The sequence below is a fragment of the Panulirus ornatus genome, chromosome 4, assembly GCF_036320965.1.
Source record: "Panulirus ornatus isolate Po-2019 chromosome 4, ASM3632096v1, whole genome shotgun sequence".
Lineage (NCBI taxonomy): Eukaryota > Metazoa > Arthropoda > Malacostraca > Decapoda > Palinuridae > Panulirus > Panulirus ornatus.
Window position 1 is genome coordinate 72,789,321 of NC_092227.1, and position 20,256 is coordinate 72,809,576.

Sequence of the window (20,256 nt, forward strand, 5' to 3'; positions counted from 1 at the left end):
GATGGCTGGTATAGGGCCTGGAAGGATTGACATAGGGCATTGTATGGGTGGTAGGCCTATTATGGGGCCTGGCAGGATTGACATATAGGACTGTTATAAGGCATAGCAGGACTGGTATGGGGCATGATTGAAATGTTGTCGGGTTTGGTAGGGCTGGGATAGGGCCCGATAGGACTGCTTTAGGGCCTGGTAGGGCTGGTATAGGATCCGATAGGACGGCACAGAGCCTGGTAGGCATGGTAAGAGACCAGGTGGGTACGATACAGTGCCTGGCAGGAACAATTACGAACGAGGTACGTTTAGTATGGAAACAGTTTTGGAGGGCGAAGGCTCAGGTAAGGAAACTGAATTGCTAAATTGGAGGTGTGAAGGGCCAGAGAGGGAGAGTAAAGGCCTAAGTAGGAAGAGTGAGGGACCAGGTAAGAGAGTGAAGAGCTAGGTAGAGAGAGTTAGGAGGGAGGATGATGGGTCAAGGAGGGAGGGAGAAGGGCTAGGTAGTGAGAAAGATGACACAGGAAGGGAGAGTGAGGGGCCAGGTAGGGAGAGTAATAGACCAAATAGGGAGGGTGAAGGGCCAGGGAGGGAGGACGGGTGCCAGTGCTGGGGTTCACCTTGCCCTAGTACCTCCTGCAGTGAAAGCATCGTTCCAGTCTCCTCCCATCCTCCCCCGTCCAGCCCCCCCTCGCCATAAGACCAGTAAACAACACAGGACAGTGGTGAGCATGACTCGACCCTGCACGGACGGTCCGATGCCGAAACTTTTCTCATTATTTGCCGATGATGACTGAGAGAGAGAGAGAGAGAGAGAGAGAGAGAGAGAGAGAGAGAGAGAGAGAGAGAGAGAGAGAGAGACTTCACTTATCACGTCTACATATGTGTGGAGATGATTCAGTGTGAGAGCAGTAAGCCTGTCAGTGCCCAATGTGCCTGGCTAGCAGTGACTTCCTTAGCTGGGTAACAAACAGTGTTCAGAGTGCCGTGTTAGCGGTGACTTCCTCAGCTGGGTGATAACAGTGACCACAATGCCGGGATAACAGAGACTGTTTCCCCAGCTGAGTAACATCAGGGACCTAGTAATGGACCACTGGGAAGCCTCATCTCAGTTGTACCACACTTGGGTAGAGACAGTAAATACACAAATGACAAGCGTCTCTGTCCATGAGAAACTCATGATCGGATTACCATGTTAAGTCTTATGTAAACACACTCCCTCACTCCCGGAGTATATACCCACCTCTCTCTCTCTCTCTCTCTCTCTCTCTCTCTCTCTCTCTCTCTCTCTCTCTCTCTCTCTCTCTCTCTCTCTCTCACACACACACACACACACACACACACACACACACACACACACACACACACATAATGAGTCAAGGGTCAGCTCGAGCATCGGACCCGCATTGATTCGGCAGTCGGTCTACATCCAACCCAGGTGTTCCTAATCCCCTCGGGGCTAGGCGATAATTGGGTACCTAGTTTAGGCTGGTGTGTGTGTGTGTGTGTGTGTGTGTGTGTGTGTGTGTGTGTGTGTGTGTGTGTGTTTGTGTAGGAAATAATACAAAACTTTGCCATAATTTCATTAGGAATACATCGTTATTTAAAGAGCGCCTACAGAATTTGGATAAGGGATTAAGAGAGAAAAATGAGAGGAATGAATGACAAGCTCAAGTGTTTTCTCAGTGGCAGACACTGTAAGCCTCAACACCAGTGACGTGGACTAGGTCCCAAAAAGCAATGAAACATCTAGAAACGATATAGATAAGAATACTAAAGGATCGGCCCCGTGTGAGGCTCATGTTCCTGTTGTGCAGATACACTTGAAAACCACTTGAAACCTTGTTTAAGATGTCACTGAAGAAGGGAAGACTGCCAAGGGAGTGTAAAAGGGGAATACAGGATAAAGGGTTTACAAATCAATTTTTAGAATAGGCTTATTTTTGGATAACAGAATCCTTAAGTGTATATCTACCCTTGATGTGAAGGTAATGATAATCTTTGCATTTGCTTCATCTGGTAACACTTTATTCCAGTGTTCCAGCACTACAACTCAACGTTTGCCCACGTTGCTATAAAAATCTCCCTCCTTTGATCTTCCCGCGGTCATTTCTGGCCATGGAATGCCTGTGTCAGGTGATGAATTTGCGTTACGTAGTGTAGCCGAAATTAATTGGTATTTGTGAAATTAGATTAGATCTCTGAATCTACATATTCTTAGAGAGAACAGTTTTAGGTGCTTCAGCCTTTCCTCATGCTTATTTCGGAATGAAGGGATGAGTTTGTTTACTCCTCTTTGGATTCGTTCTGTGACCAAGTTTAGTAACCAGAACTGAACAGCGTATTCTAAGTGAGGTCTGACCATGATCTTATAAGGAGCGAGTATTTCTCTCCCTTGTTTTATTGTTGATATTTGAATCTATGTGGATGATCGGTTAGCAGTCTGTTATCTTCTTGGAAGTCGACGGTTTTCTCTCTTGATCACTGTTACCAACAACTCTCTTAGAACAGAAGTAAGGCTAAGGAGAGGGGAGTTTAAAGGACATTTGTTTAAATTCGTTACTTTTTTTTTTCTTAGCTGAGACGGCACGGGCAACTAACCCCGCCACACCACGGAGGTCCGTTAGCATCGTTACTTCCTGCATTGATTTCGCTAAATGTTTCGGTAACCGGAAAAGCTATTTGCTGGGAAACTTTATTTTCTTTTCCAAATGTTCTGAACCAGTTGACTTCTTCGAATTCAGTTCATCTAAATAAACATTGAAATAAGTCATGATATTCAGTATTCTTTTTCATTTAAGGTGTCTAGAATTACATTTTCTGCTTGAGGTACTACATTAGACAAATTTTTGATAGTACATTTTCTGCTTGAGGTACTACATTAGACAAATTTTTGATAGTAAACCCTGAATATATATATACTTGTCGGCAAGGGAGTCCATCCTGCTATTGTCGCGTGTTAAGGTGCCAGCATCACGGTAAAGCAAATATTATCCTTCCTATTTTCACGTGAAGTATTTGAAGAATGTCTTCGGATTTTTTCTCACAATGTGAGAAATTCTTTTCTCAAAATCTTTCTTACTAGTTCTAATTTTCTTTCTTGCAATTCTCTGTACCCATGCTTGTGTACATTTCGTGGTCTTGCTTGTTTCCACACGACTCAAATATCATGTAAACCTTTCTTTTACTTTTAATGAAAACATCAATTTCTTTAATCCTCCAACTTGGCTCCTACCTCACACAACACCTTCCTAGGGACACACGGACTCTCTTAAAACAAGTATTTTGTCCTTGAAGTTATTCCATATCTTTTCAACTGTGTCCACGTCCAAGAACCAGCTTATGCTACCGGCTTCACAGCGCAAGCTGCTGAAGTCTGCTAATCTGACACTGGGTATCGTCATGTTGTTCTCCTCGAAAGTGATCAGTGGGGAAGCGCTAAACTGGATTAAAACATTGCTCTACAGAAAGGATTGCCATAAATGGATACAGATCAGTGTGTGGACTGGTGACCAGCGGCGTTCCCAGGGACCTCGTTACATAGTTATCTCCAGCAATGTAATTAAATTTCCTGACGATGCAACTACAGGAAAGGAAGATTCTCTAGCGTTACAGGGAAACCTTTATAGATTACAAGTATGAAGAGAAAAGTGGCAAATGAAATTCAATATACCGACAAATGTAAAGCGCTAAACCACGTAATGCTCATCAAGCTGCTGCGTCACATGACAGCTGTGAGGCTGTTAGCAACTCAAGGGTTGCCCGTTTTGATGTTTGTTTCTTTCCACCCAAACGTTAAGCTTTGGGGATTCCTTAACCTCTTACCTCTTTCGTAACAACTACAACCTGGCCTTTGTGAAACAGCAGGTGTTCTTTTCTTCTTGCTTCCTTTCTTTATTTTTTTTTTCCCCGGTTCCATTTAAAGCTTAGTCTCACTGTGAACTTTTGTTCGTGACTGAACCCTCCAACATAGAAAACAAAAGGTAGATATTAGTATAGAAAACAGGAGTCGAATTTATCACCGTGAAATAACGACGGAGATAGATATTGAGAAATCAGTATGTCAGAGAGAGATCTTGGGGTACTGGCAAGCACGGGGCTAAACCTGGGGCAACAATGTGTAAACGTCTGGAATAATTTAGAGCATTTGGGTTTATTTCTAGAAGTGTTGACAATGAAAGCACAGTGCAGTCGGGGCACCGTATTATAGAAGGGATGTAGATTTTCTGAGAAAGTATACGGAGAATGTCGAAAATGAACCCATGGTATTAGAGATATTCCCTGTGTCGAGAGACTAAGGAAAGTAATTCTGCATTTCCTTGGAAGTCATCGAGTGAGGAGTGATATGAACCTCATGTGTACAAGTGGATGAGAGGGCTATATAAAGAGGATGTCGCTAAAATACTTCGGGAAGGTCATGTAACAATAATAGTTTTATACTTGATGAATTTAGATCTGATAAGGATGTAGGAAAACGCTGGTTTGGAGACAAAGTTATTGATAAGAAGAATAAGTAAGCTGGCAAATAGGATAGGCAGTATAAAAAAAAAAAACTATGGAAAGTTTCAAGAAAGACTCCCTCCATTCCAGTTCAATGGATGACCCAGCAAAGGAGACAGTGACCTAATTAGGACGACAGTGACCCAACCTGGGCGAGAGCGACCGAGCCAGGTCAACAGTAGGGGTTCCCCTACACATACGCTTCGGGGAACCTCGTCCAGTCTCGCCTTACATAAGCGAACCGGTGGGGCGGCGGCCGGCCGGCCGATGGCGCCCGTCTCCCAACTTTCTTAACGGGTCCCACATCACCTGCTGGCCGCACGGGGGGAAGTGGCGGCACTCACTCGCCCCACCACTGGAAAGTTGACGTGGCAGAGAGCGAAAGTGGATTCATGATACCAGATCAGAGTCAAACTTTCCACGGGCTCTATGATGGAGTCGCCTGTCAATTTCCAGCACCACAGAGGACGTTGGGCGGAAGAGTTAAAAAAAAAAAAAAAAGACAAATTTCCTCACCAGCGTCGGCGTTGAGGCGCCACAGAGCTGCAAGAGGGTAGATAACAGAGGTGATTTATTCTGCTGCGGACAGCGACTGGCACAAGGCTCGTGGCTGAGCATATTATCAGGAATGACCTGCCTTCATCAGGCGAGGCTTCACCAGCTGGAATGAATTTCTTCCTTAATCATGTTAGCTTAACCTCTTCAGCACGATTCCTGGGCACAACGGTGCTAACCCCTGGGTACCAGTGCATGACCCCTAACACGACTCTCAGAGGGTATGGTCACATGCTGGGCTAACATCAGCAAGTGATCACATGCTCAAGGATCGCGCCGTTGTGCTGATGGATTGCAGCCTCGCGCCGTGCGGGGTTGACACTTGCATTGTCCTTGGGTAAAGATGGCCGATGGAGGCAGATAATGTTATGGCCACACACGCACACACACGTGGAGAGAGAAGACCTCACGCTAATAAATACCCGTCCACCTCGTACCAATCACAAACACAATGGACCCTCGCTCCACATCCTGATGCAACAATACCACCTCCAGTATTAACAACACGCGTCCATAGAAACACACACAGAGAATTCTGAAATTAAAACAGTCATGGTTCCTTCCATATTGCATCTAAAAAAAAGCAGGAAAGACAGTCTGGAATAAGAGTCTACCTTAAGTTCCCACAAGCCACGAGATAGTTCAAAACATTACTAACACATCAACTGCTCCCTGCGAGAGCTAAGTCCTTCTAGAACAGGTCCAGGGAAACTCACCTCTTCCCTCGTCTCCGGGTCATCGTAGATCTTCTTGCCTTCCCCCAGGAGCTTCGTGGCTGCAAAAGGAAAGAAAACGTTACGTTAAACGTGGCTTAGATTATACAAGTTAAACGTGGCTAAGATTATACAAGTTAAGGGTGGCTAAGATTATGCAAGTTAAACGTGGCTGAGATTATGCAAGTTAAACCTGGCTAAGATTATGCAAGTTAAGCGTGGCTAAGATTATACAAGTTGAACCTGGCTTAGATTATACAAGTTAAGCGTGGCTAAGATTATACAAGTTAAACCTCGCTTAGATTATACAAGTTAAGCGTGGCTAAGATTATACAAGTTAAACCTGGCTTAGATTATACAAGTTAAGCGTGGCTAAGATTATACAAGTTAAACCTGGCTTAGATTATACAAGTTAAACGTACCTTAGATTGTACAAGTTAAACCTGGCTTAGATTATATTATATAAGGATATCAATTTTCATTTAAGGCCTGTTCAACCTGGCGAATGTTTACTGGTTGGACGTATGTTCGCTACTGCAGTTACCCTAACCAGTACTCCTTCAGAGAGAAAAAAAAGATATATATATATATATATATATATATATATATATATATATATATATATATCCTTTCATACTATTCGCCATTTCCCGCGTCAGCGAGGTAGCGTTAAGAACCAAGGACTGGGCCTTTGAGGGAATATCCTCACCTGGCCCCCTTCTCTGTTCCTTCTTTTGGAAAATTAAAAAAAAAGAGAGGGGAGGATTTTCAGCCACCCGCTCCCACCCCTTTTAGTCGCCTTCTACGACACGCAGGGAACACGTGGGAAGTATTCTTTCTCCCTTATCCCCAGGATATATATATATATATATATATATATATATATATATATATATATATATATATATATATATATATTCATTTATTGACTGATTTCTGGATCCCGCCGGCTTGAAATAACACCGCTAGAGAGGGCGACATCTTTTGAGCGGCTGTATCCTTGTTAACTCAGGAAACACTCACTGTACAGTCTCGTTAAAGAGCTTCTCGCTTCAAAGGAGTCCATCCTCTCTCTGCTACTGAATGTAGCGCAGCCTTAAATCTGTAGGAGTTAGAAGCCCCTACAGAAGTGATCCTGGGATTTGTTATTATTATTATCATTATTATTATTATTATTATTATTATTATTATTATTATTATTGTTATTATCATTATTATTACCACAGCCAAAGGCTTAGCTGTCATTCCCAAAGGTCGTACTGTCGTGCTATACGGTCGTTCCATCATGTTCAGGGGTCGAACCATCGTTCTTAGGGGTCATACTGTCGTGATCAAGGGTCATACATTCGTACTCAGTGTCGTACCGTCGTGCTCTTGGGTCGTACCGTCGTGCTCAGTGATCAAACCATCGAGCTCAAGGAAGGTACCATCGTGTTATAGGGTCGTACCATCGTGCTCAAGGGTCGTACCGTCGTACTCAGTGATCAAACCATCGAGCTCAAGGATGGTACCGTCGTGCGCCAGGGTCGTACTGTCGTGCGCTAGCGTCGTACCGTCATGCTCTAGGGTTGCACCGTCGTACTCAAAGATTAAACCATCGAGCTCGGGGGTAGTACCGTGGTGCTCAGGGGTGGTACCGCCAAGAGGTAAGGAGGACTGGGTTGGCTCAGCGCTGGGTGAAAGCTCTGACACACACACACACACACACACACACACACACACACACACACACACACACAACTTACAACGACAAAAAGACTGAGGTCTATTTTTTTAAGACATGTTTCCCAACCAGTGAGTAACAACCACACGGGGACTGGCAGGAGACTCGGTCACACCCCATGATGTCGCGGGGGAACCTCGGCACGTTTGAGGGGAGCATCGGCTACGACTTTGACTTCTGAGGGGAGCCCTGGCCACGCCTGTGACGTCTTAGGGGAGCCTCGACCACACCCGTAACGTCTAAGGGGGAGCCTTGGCTATGTCTGTGACGTCTTAGGGAAGCCTTGGCCTCGTTTGTGACTTGAGAGGAACCGCGGACACGCCCTTAACGTCTTTTGGGAGCCTCGGCCACGCCTGTGATGTCTGAGGGGAGCATCGGCCACGCCCGTGAAATCAGGGAGGAGCTTTGGCCACGCCCGTGGCGACACAGAGGAGTACACACGGCACATCCAGTGCACTGGTGCTTTCTATCCTCGACCTGAGAGAGGTTGACGCTCTGGTGTACGTAACTCAACTGTCACCATTCCTTAATATAAAGACTTGTAAGACCTTTCAATTCATGTGATAGAAACTGAACTTGTAACTGTTTATTTTGATTACTTTCTCATACACTAAGGGGCGGGGCTCTACACACGTGTGTGTATTCAATATATATATATATATATATATATATATATATATATATATATATATATATATATATATATATATATATCCCTGGGGATAGGGGAGAAAGAATACTTCCCACGTATTCCCTCCGTGTCGTAGAAGGCGAGTAAGAGGGGGAGCTGGGGGCTGGAAATCCTTCCCCCCCGGTTTTGTTTTTTGGTTTTTTTTTTTTTAGATTTTCCAAAAGAAGGAACAGAGAAGGGAGCCTAGTAAGGATATTCTCTCGAAGGCTCAGTCCTCTGTTCTTGGCGCTAACGCGGGAAATGGCGAATGTATGGAGAATATATATATATATATATATATATATATATATATATATATATATATATATATATATATATATATATATATATATATATATGAATTAATGTATGTGTCTGCAGTTAGATGAGAAACTATCATGAAGATAATGAAACCATGACAACTAAACTATGGGATGATGAATGGGTGACGCTCTTCAACCCTCAACCCCACACGAACACACACACAAGAAAAGAAATTAACATGTGAAAAAAAAATAAGTGAAGGAATATGGCAAAAAGGAGATCCAGCAATAAGATGACAACACGGCAACCAGATCATGATGAACAGAGGGGCATGGCAAGAATGTTGATAGGAAATGTAAGGATGTTGAGCATATGAGGTGAACATGAGAGGAAGGTGATGAAGGATGCAGCAAGATGATCATGAGTGTGACTATGAATGTTTGAATATGACAGTATAATGAGGTAACTTGACAGTGTTATGATGGGGAACACTGTCATAAGATGATGGGTCACTTAGCAACATAATGACCGAGGAATAATGACACATGATGATGGGTCACGTAGCAACATAATGACCGAGGAACAATGACACATGATGATGGGTCACTTAGCAACATAATGACCGAGGTACAATGACACATGATGATGGGTCACGTAGCAACATAATGACCGAGGAACAATGACACATGATGATGGGTCACTTAGCAACATAATGACCGAGGTACAATGACACATGATGATGGGTCACTTAGCAACATAATGACCGAGGTACAATGACGCATGATGATGGGTCACTTAGCAACATAATGACCGAGGAACAATGACGCATGATGATGGGTCACTTAGCAACATAATGACCGAGGTACAATGACACATGATGATGGGTCACGTAGCAACATAATGACCGAGGAACAATGACGCATGATGATGGGTCACTTAGCAACATAAAACCTTGACTCTGATAGCAGAGAGAAGACCTAGAGTTGATCCAGTCACAGAGAAAGGACCCAGCATCACAGAGAGGACCCAGTAACCGAGAGAACCCAACGACTCAGAAAGTATCCAGTGACACAGAGTGTACCCAGCAAAACCGTCAGGATCCAGCAATACAGAAGTAGCTAGCACCACAGAGAGGACCCATCAACATATAGAGTACCCAGGAACACAGAAGAGCCAACAACACAGAAAGTCCCATGTGTCACAGAACGTACCCAGTAACATAGTGCGAAGAAACATAGAGAGGACCCAGCTACACAGAGAGTACCTAGTAACACAGAGAAGATCGAGCAACACAGAGAGAACTCAACAGCATAGAGAATACCCGGTAAATAAAAGAACCCAGCAACACAGAGCACCCAGTAATACAGAGAGGACCCAGCAACACAGAAAGGACCTGTTGATACACAGAGGATCCAGCGACACAGAGAGAACCCAGTAACACCGAGAGAACAAAGTAATACAGAGATGACCCAGCAACAAATAGAGGGCCCAGAAACACTGAGAGGACCCAGCAATATAGATACGACTTAGTAATACATAGAGGACTCACCAACACAGAGACGACCCACCAGTACAGAGACGACCCAGCAACACACACAGGACCCAGTAAAGCAGACAGACCTAGCTGTAGACGACTTGATTAACGAGAGCACAATGGTGTGGCCAACATAACGTGTGGACATCAAACTACTTGTACATAAGAGGCGAACCGTTGACACCCTTACACACTGACGTCACTCAGGGGGTCGACTGGCGACGGAGGTTGGCCTCAATTGCGTTAAGTTGATGGGCATCTACACTAGTTGCTCAGCAACTATCCTGTTTAGCTTCTTGAGAACGAAGGTCCGATCCTCAGGTTACGAGGGTGTGACCCTTGACTTGACCCTTAAGGGTCAGGTCAAAGGTCACATCTTCATACCCACAGGTCGTACCTTCTTGCTCAAGAGGCTAAGCAAGAGGAAAATGGCTGGGCGGCGGGTGTGGATATTAATGAAACTCTCGTCCATAAGACTCCTGTCCTTTACCTGTCTGTTGATTTACCTGCAGACACCGCCCGAGCTGCAGACACCGCCCAAGCTGCAGACAATACCTGTGCTGCAAACAATGCCTGGGCTACAGACACTGCCTAAGCTGCAAACTATGCCTGGGCTACAGACACTGCCTGAGCTGCGGACACTGCCTGAGCTACGGACATTGTCTGAACTGCGGACACTGTAGGAGCGTATATAGTTATATTCACTCATACACACTGGGGCTATGTAAAAGGTGGAGTTAAAGGGTGTTACAGAGACAGTGTCTGCAGATATACATACGCACTTGGAGGTGAAACATCGATTCTACTGAGTACTGAGATGTTCACAATGGTGAGGATGAGTGTCCTCACTAAAGCGGTCTTTATGATCTCGGATGGGTTTGGTGCGGTTGTAGGACCAAACTGTGTGACCTGATTCACAATCATCTCATCAGCTTTTACTGGTAGCAGAGAGCTGGCCATATTTGTAAACCTCTTGAGAATGAGGGTTTAGTGGGATAATTCTCTACTTTCTTTCTTCCATGATGCTATTAACAGACCAACAGCGATTAATCTCCCCTCGGAACCTGTAGCCTATCTTCAACAGGAAGCACACGTTTCTTAAATGTTACGATGCCGCTAAAAGCATTAGAAAATCATATATATATATATATATATATATATATATATATATATATATATATATATATATATATATATATATATATATTTCACATTAGCGAGATGGCGCCTCAGGAACAGACGAAGAAATGGCCTCCTCCATGCACATCCACGCTGTAGCCGTCATGTATAATGCACTGAAACCAGAGCCCCCTGTCCACAACCAGACCTTTCCATAGTTTCCTCCCGATAGCAGAGGAAGAGTTTGTGCTCTTAGTCCAATCACTATTTTCAGTAAGGTGGGCTAACTTCCGATTCAAATTCCTTTGAATTACGTTTACTGATTAACCTGTCATACATTAGTCCAACATACGGTTCTTCCACTGCGTAGGTATAGCCATTTGAAAGGCGGTTTTTTTTTTTTTTTTTCTTGACATGCGAAAGGCCTCCTCCATCTCAAACCTTCGTTCGTTCAATGTGTTTCTTCAAAAATGATTCGTTTGAAATTCATCAGACGACCGACCAAACATCAAAAGATGTAAGTAAGCGGTAAGATGGCTCTTGGAAGAACTTGTTCATCAAGGCATCTCTAAAGGAAACCCAGCTGCTCTTGGCGTCTCAAACATAAAAAAAAAAAAAATTAATGCTGTCTGACAGCATAGTGTGCACTTTAAGTTGTCAAAAATTTTCAAGTTACATGGTTGTTTTACTTTGTGGGAAGACGTAATATATATATATATATATATATATATATATATATATATATATATATATATATATATATATATATATATATTAATTTGGTCATCAGTGGTTGGCTGGTTGGAGTGTATGAGGCCCTGTTTTTATGGGTTGCTTAGAACCGGTGTGGTCTGCCGGAGTGAGTGTTGCACTAACCCTGTTCAGTAAGGGTTGTTGAGGACGGCTACCTTCCTGTGCAGGGGTACAACGACTTGCAGTAGATCTCAGCATTTCTGCTAGTTTTGTTACCACGGACGGAGGGAGATACAGAGGGAAAGAATGTGTAGACGACTCCGTACACTTAAAGGAATCGTTTGCGAATTCGGGATGCATAGCTTGATCAGGTACAGAAAAAGGAGGATAAAAACAAATTGTATTGACAGCACAAAGTGTTGATCTTGGTCTCTGGGATTCGCACTCGATCCCGCGTTGTTGGCGACTCAGGTTCGAACCAACGTGTGCAAGGAGACCATCAGACATGATGATAAGTGAATGTTTGAATATAGATATAAACAATAGGACGTGTGTAACAACCTACATTCCATGTTTTCGAGACTCCACAGGACTTCCTCCTCGTCTTCCTCCTCCTGCCAGGGGTGGGAGTTCTCCTGTGCGTCGTCTTCACCGTCCTGGCTCAACAGTGGGGTGTACATGGTCATGTGAGCAGGTTCGGCACAACCCTACACGCCCCAGCAAGGCCACAGGTACAGGGAGACACACTGATGGTGAGCAGGGGTGAAAGTATGAAGGCTGGGGTATAAGCGGAATTTAGGGTCAAGCAAACACGGATGAGTTTTGAAGTTAAGGTTGGGTGCTTAAGGGCAAGCGTGAGTGTGAATTCCAGCAAAAGCTCTTGGGACCAAGGTTGTGCGTCCGTTTTTGAATCCCAACAAAAGCTGCGGGGACCAAGGTTGTGCGTCCGTTTTAGTGCTGAAGCGACGGCCAAAGGAGTTGGTCGGTCTTAACTACAGGTTACATGCAGGGGGCCAGAGGAAGTCAGAGCGGATGATCGACACCAGGAGGTAGGCAGTCAGAGGGATGATCCACGTGGAAAGACGACAGTAAGTACGATCGGGGAGCTGATGATGGGACTCCAGCGATCGCTGGTTGCCTCGCCGGGGTCAGGTGACCTCCCGTGCTAACACAGTGTCATCCAGGAAAACGCAGAACACAAACCCAAGGAAAAATGATAAAGCTGGGAAGTTCAAGGCGATGTATGGAGTGAGACAAGGTATGTAGGAAAAGAAACAATATATGACGAGGTAGGATCATTGACAGATGAAATATTTGACAGGGAAGATTCTTAGAGAACAAGGAACCCGCCTTGGACAACGAAAAAATCTGGACAAGGCAAAATCTTGCATATGACGGAATACTGAACAAGGAACAAGACGAGAGCAAAATAAAGCAGAAACAGAATGAACTATATGGGAGTGCGGGAACTGGGGACAGGGAGAGCGGTAACTAGGAGAAACGCGATGAGTTTACGACTATAATAGTAATAAGGTTTTACGAGAGTGATAGAGTGTCAGCAAGGGCGGGGTGGCGCAGTACAGAGCCAGAGCCAGGGTCGCACCGCCACGGAACCCAGGAGGGTGAGAGTCAGTGTTACCAGCGCCTAGGTCAAGTTTATGCCACCGATGTAAGAAATATCACCACATAATGTTCTCCATTAAATTCCCATCAACGACAGCTTGCAATAACTGTTAGTAACAGAAAAAAGACAAATGTGTCTACTGATAACAAGGGATGAAGAGAGATACAGAAGCAGAGAAATATATCAGAGAGAATAACGAAGACAAGTAATACGTAGGAGACAACACAGATGACATCAGGTGAACAAGCGAGACATGCGAGGTTTATGGTCGCGCTGGTGAGCAAAGCACTACCAGGATGGAGGTAAGTGTTGGGGGTTACTAAGAAACACTTTAGAGGAGGTTACGTAATGGTTACATTTGTTATGACCAGCGTTCAGGGAGAGCCTGGGAGGGTCTAGAGATGTTAGGGGGTGAGTATAGGTTATCTAGAGGGTGCATTAAGGGAATCTAAGGGAGTGGATGGGTCTCCCGGGCTGAGTTCAAATTCCTGGGGCCATTGGGAATCTGTAAGAAGGAAGAAACATTCTGTCAGCACTTTGTACACAAATATCGAGGAAGACAGCGACAAAGGACATACACATATTCAGACATTCCACACATGGGTGACATACGGTGACATTTGACAGAAATTTTATTTACTCTCTTGATGAAAACGTAAGTTAGTACTATAAACACACACCCAAGGAAGAAGGATAAAAGGAAGGTGAACACTATAGCACTGTAGTGTCTACACTGCCTGCCCCACACACAAGAAATACTCACTGATAAGATATAGCGACCAGACGCATGCATGAAGATCCTCACACTATGCACTGGGTAAACGCATGGCTCTCGTTTAGGTTTGGTTAACTTCTGAGCATGACAGCACTACCCATGATCGTTACGATACGACCCTAGGGTATAATGGCCTGGCCTTTGACCTGATTCTTAAGGGTCGTATCGTCGTGCTCAAGTGGTTTAGGTCTCAACACTCAGCGTATCTCAGAGATGTCAAACCGTGTGATAACATCTATGAGGTTCAGGGTATACACATGCACAGACACACTGATGAAAAGCCATAATAAGAAAATAAAGTGTGGGCAGTGTCTGCCAGGCGAGGAGTATCATACACAGACGGAGGACAGTGTCATGTCCCCGTCTCCTCCTCGAAGGTTCCAGGATTAACATTGCTCTCCCCGTAGGGTTAGTGGATGATCTCTGAAGATAAACAGACTCTGTCGACAGTGTACCAGAAGAGTTGGTGTGTTGCCTATATGAAGCTGTGTGTTCCCATGACGGTTATGTGGTAGTCTAGTCTCTCTCTCTCTCTCTCTCTCTCTCTCTCTCTCTCTCTCTCTCTCTCTCTCTCTCTCTCTCTCTCTCTCTCTCTCTCTCTCATATATATATATATATATATATATATATATATATATATATATATATAAGTTATGTACATCAGAGAATAGTCCTATGGATAGTGAGGCAGATATGGTGCGACACACGTGCATTAACTTTAAAAACTCCTCTCCCGCCCACTTCCCAGGGTAAGGACCAACTTTCCCTCACACGGCCAGGGCACCCAAGACATTTTTAGAGGCTCCCACCTCACATCACAAACGCCTACGTACGTGTGTGTTTGTGTCACTCTGTACACTCAAGATTGTCGACTGCCTGTAATGTCCTGCCCAAACCACAAACACGAAGGGATGGTACATAAGGTGATTAACCACTTGAGTGCGAAGGTACGACACCTTGAGTACGACCAAGGGTCGTGCCTCGTCCTCAAAGAGGTTCGACCGTATAAGTAGTCCCTTGATCATAAATAACCCTCGGGAGTTGCCACACCTTGAAAACATATATCGCACTATTTGTTGATGTACATATGTATCTCTCTCTCTCTCTCTCTCTCTCTCTCTCTCTCTCTCTCTCTATCTCTATCTATCTATCTATCTATCTATCTATCTATCTATATATATATATATATAGATAGATAGATAGATAGATAGATAGATACATACATACATACATACATACATACGTACATACATACATACATACATACATAGAAATATGTCTCGTGTGTTGGTGACGTGCCGTGACGACTTGTTCTGACGTCACAAGTGTGAAGTTGACCCCCACCATTATGACCATCTGAGGCACATGAGGCTCAACCATCCCTGCCCTTGTCCAGCCCTCGATAACTGTGGTGCAGGGATACACTGGCCACAACACACCTGGCTTTCGTTAGATACAATTATCTTGATCTTCGATTCGTAACACTTATCATCACGGCTCTGGGAGGGGAAAAAAATTGTCACGAAAAACTACTTTTCGTTATTTCTTAGAACTTTTTCAAATTGCACCTCAGTTGCAGTTCGACGGTACACAACGGTACGATCCTTGATGGGGGGGGGGGGGGGGGGGTGCGACCTTTGGGCGTGAATGACCTAGAATTTCCCCTGACCATTAAGGGTCAGGTGAAAGGTCAAGCTATCGTACGTAAAGGGTGGTGGTGTCGTGTTCTAGGGTGGCATCATCGTGCTCGAGGATCGCACCGTTGTGCTAATGACGTAAAAGCCAGGTAAATCTTGCCTTAACCGTACGTATACATAGAGGTTAGGGTACACGGAAAGTGGACTAATACGACCCAGTGTGTGACGGGAATGTGTGCAGGGAGACGGGGTAGGTACGCCATAGCTCCGGGAAGGTACACTTCATATTATGACCAACAATGGTTGTCATCTCTCTCTCTCTCTCTCTCTCTCTCTCTCTCTCTCTCTCTCGAACTGGCCAAGATTCCTGACTTACGCGTAAGATGTTCCGTTCGGTAATTTCCTTCATTAAACATGATGTCTTTAGTGTATTCACAAATCAAATTTGGATAATGATGGTCTTTCCAAACGTCTATTATTTCCGACTGGACGAGCTCCAGAAATGCTCTCAAGCACCGCAGGTGTGAAGCTGAACGCACTTGAGCAGGACGGGACGCTACCCTTGGGTATGATGGCCTGGCCCACGACCTGACCCTTTTGGCCTTTGACCTGGGAGTCGGGTCAAAGGTCAGGCCATCAAAGCCAAGGGTCGCATCGTCCTTCCCAGGGGTCGTACCTTCGAGCTCAAGGGATTAGATTCGCCAGCCATCACTGAGGAACACGACACCCAATATCCACCTAAGCCTATTATGTATGTAGTGTACACGATCTCCGTACTGTCCCTCCTTACATGAAGTGTGTCTACAAAAACAAAACCCTTTCTCATATCATGAAAATCACTGATGAATCACATGTGTTCTGACACTTGTATATCCTCTTCACTGAACGTAAACGAGAGAGAGATGACAGTTACGTGTGTGTCAACTTTTCTAATAAATCATCACTTCACAGTTCATACTCAGTCTTTATCAATAAACTATTCTTGTACATTTCATGTTGAGGCGGGACCCTTCTAGATCTAAAGTTGGTATAGACTTTAATTCACTGAATACATAAGCATTCTCACATTTCAGCTTTTAGGAATAGTAAATAATCTGAAGAAATGAATATTAAATGAACAGCAACACAGAAATCATTTAGTAGATTCATTATAATACACTTTGCATGGGTTGTACTATCAGAATAAATACACTTTGCATGGGTTGTACTATCAGAATACACCATGCATAGGTTGTACTATCAGAATACACTTTGCATGGGTTGTACAGTCAAAATACACTTTGCATGAGTTGTACTATGAGAATACACCTTGCATGTGTTGTAATATTAATAGAATACAATCAGTACAGGTATTCTTACCACTGGAGCTTATTTCACAAGAGTACTGAGGAGATGTTAATGAGATATCAGGACGTATCAAGATTCACGTGTTAACTTCTGACGAGGACGTCTGGGTAGACCAGCTCGTGGAATACCTGGCGACTGTATCTATACAACGTAGACTCTTCTGATACACGACTACGTACAGGGTGAAGAGGTACGAGGTGCACACCGTATGCGGTGCCTGGTATACAGTACACTATATGGGCTGCCTCCACCAGCCTGCTGGTACGGGGCCACATGCGGGCCAGTACAGATCGATATTTCTCTCTGTCCTCGTGCAGTTGACGTCCCCACACGAAACCATCCACAACCCCCTTGAGTACGATGGTATAAGCCTGGAGTATGACCCTTGGAGGTCACGTCATACCATAACGCCTATGGGTCGTCGTGTCGTGCTCAAGAATGGTATCGTCGTGTTTTAAGGGGTTACTTAAGCCAAGCAATAATGATTTCATTCACCACCACCTCCACCAAGCCCCAACACGACCAAACGGTCGCACCTTCGTCTGTCTAATGTATGGTGAAGACGGGTGTTGAGAAGTGCGGACAAAATACGTTGAACAGCCCTGTCTGGCGGTTAGGTTGACAAACAATCCTCACCCACCACCACCATTATTGGGTTGCCCGTTCACCGCACACACACACACACACACACACACACCTCGGGCACAGAAATGAGAAGCATCAACTTACAAACATTGTGAGGAGATTGGCGGTTCGATACCATGCTGCTGCTGCTGCTTGGCGTCGGCTATGGCGAAGTTAAGACAAATTCCGTCGTGGGCTCGTCGGTGCACGGATAGTTACAGACGCTCGGGACACGCACCCCCTGTACCGATCACTGCCCACCCTAGCTACTCTGTGCTAGCCAATGTCTCGTTGACAATGTGCACACCAAACACAAGGAAAATCTGGAGGACTTTCGAGAAAATACCTTCGGCAAGACTGGCGGAGAGAATTTGAGGCGAGCGAGCAGGGAGGAGGCGCTGGACCATGTAACATTGGAGCACACCTGTACCTCCATTACCACCTTACACACACATACACACACACACACACACACACACACACACACACACACGGCGATGACGGAAGTTCACTTAACAGGAGATTGATTTTGGTGTGTAATGAAAATTGGTTGAGAAGTAGAGGCAAGGTCTGTATTGGGGATATGATTTTTTTTTTGGAGATCTGATGAGTGTCGGGTGTACGGGGAGGGAGTTTCATACTCGTGTGGCCCTGTGTGTATGTGTGTGTGTGTGTGTGTGTGTGTGTGTGTGTGTGTGTGTGTGTGTGTACATCACCTGTGTTTATGTATGCTCAGCAGGGAATAATTTTTCACCATTACAGCACGATGGTACGACCCTTGAGCATGACGATTCGTTCCTCCTTGAGCACGACGGTACGACCTTTGAGTATGATGCCGTGACTTTTGACATGACTCTTCAGGATCGAGTCAAAGGCTAAAGACATCATAACCAAGGATCACTCCATCGTGCTCAAAGGTCGCACGGTCGTGCGTGCCAGGCTAACATCAGTCACCGGTAGTGCACGAAACTGTATAAAAAGTCAGACACTGAGAACATCACCTCGGTCCCGAACTATACACGAAAACATCCCAGCGACCGACTTTTAGATGGTGACGTAGGTGAGCTGTGCCATACGATGTGGCATGGATGGAAACTGTACGGAATGAGATCACTGTGCAACAGAGTGATCATAACTGGTGTTGACGACGGTAAAGCACGGGCCACGCGTACGGTCGGTGAGAGTGTATATGGTCTTTGGAGTTATCCTTCACGCCTGGAGGAAGCATTTCAAGATTTTTTTTTTTTTCCAGTTGCTTGACGTTGATGGCCTCGACCTTGGCAAGATGATAGGCCTATATAGCCCAGGTATCCAGCTGTAACGTTATGCTTAGGACACCAGCACACCTACCCGGCCGACACACCTGCCCATTCCCTCCCACACCCACACACACACCTTCATCATCACCACCAGGCCAGTACGTACTCCCTACCCCCACCACATTCACACTGCGATCACCTGCCACTAAAATGAATCAAAGGAAATCGTATCATTCATATATATATATATATATATATATATATATATATATATATATATATATATATATATATATATTGATTGATTTATTATTCATTATACTTTGTCGCTGTCTCCCGCGTTAGCGAGGTAGCGCAAGGAAACAGACTAAAGAATGGCCCAGCCCACCCACATACACCTGTATATACATACACGCCCACACACGAACATATACATACCTATACATTTCAACATATACATACATATACATACACAGACATATACATATATACACATGTACATATTCATACATGCTGCCCTCATCTATTTCCGTCGCCACCTCGCCACACATGTAATATGTGTGTGTATATATATATATATATATATATATATATATATTGAAAAGGATCACAATTTTGCGCGTGATCAAGATATTCCTATGAGTCCACGGGTTTCATTTTCCCCGTGGACTCATAGGGATATATATATATATATATATATATATATATATATATATATATATATATATATATATATATATATATATATATATATATATTATCCCTGGGGATAGGGGAGAAAGAATACTTCCCACGTATTCCCTGCGTGTCGTAGAAGGCGACTAAAAGGGAAGGGAGCAGGGGGCTGGAAATCTTTTTTAATTTTCCAAAAGAAGGAACAGAGAAGAGGGCCAGGTGAGGATATTCCTTCAAAAGTCCAGTCCTCTGTTCTTAACGCTACCTCGCTAACGCGGGAGATGGCGAATAGTATGGAAGATATATATATATATATATATATATATATATATATATATATATATATATATATATATATATATATATATATATAACATGTGGTTGTCGAAATGGCTTCCTTGCTACGTCTCTTCGTTGTATATCAACTGACTGTTATATTTCTCTCTTGTATCTCCCCTGATGATGTGATTATTACTCGAAAGTGCATTTGGGAGCTTATCGTGTTTCATTTTCCCCGTGGACTCATAGGAATATACTTGATCATGCGCCAAAT

The 20,256-nt window shown here is 44.3% G+C and overlaps 1 protein-coding gene and 1 long non-coding RNA gene across 7 annotated transcripts in view; one reads left to right on the forward strand and one right to left on the reverse strand.

The window, feature by feature from the left end:
• LOC139767381 (uncharacterized) overlaps positions 1-20,256 on the forward strand; it is a 332,929-nt gene that overhangs the window by 139,454 nt on the left and 173,219 nt on the right. The gene's annotated exons all lie outside the window — the stretch shown is intronic.
• LOC139767314 (solute carrier family 15 member 1) overlaps positions 1-20,256 on the reverse strand; it is a 141,309-nt gene that overhangs the window by 114,606 nt on the left and 6,447 nt on the right. For 2 of the 6 annotated variants that reach the window (XM_071696594.1, XM_071696603.1), the window contains exons 1-2: positions 12,328-12,463; positions 5,763-5,821 (exon numbers count right to left, since the gene is read on the reverse strand). In XM_071696594.1, the coding sequence (XP_071552695.1) occupies positions 5,763-5,821; positions 12,328-12,448 (180 nt within the window). In that variant the 5' untranslated portion in view covers positions 12,449-12,463. Of the gene's footprint in view, positions 1-5,762; positions 5,822-12,327; positions 12,464-17,874; positions 17,924-18,115; positions 18,442-20,256 lie in introns of those variants that run through there. The other 4 variants (XM_071696631.1, XM_071696620.1, XM_071696641.1 and 1 more) reach the window with 4 other exon arrangements.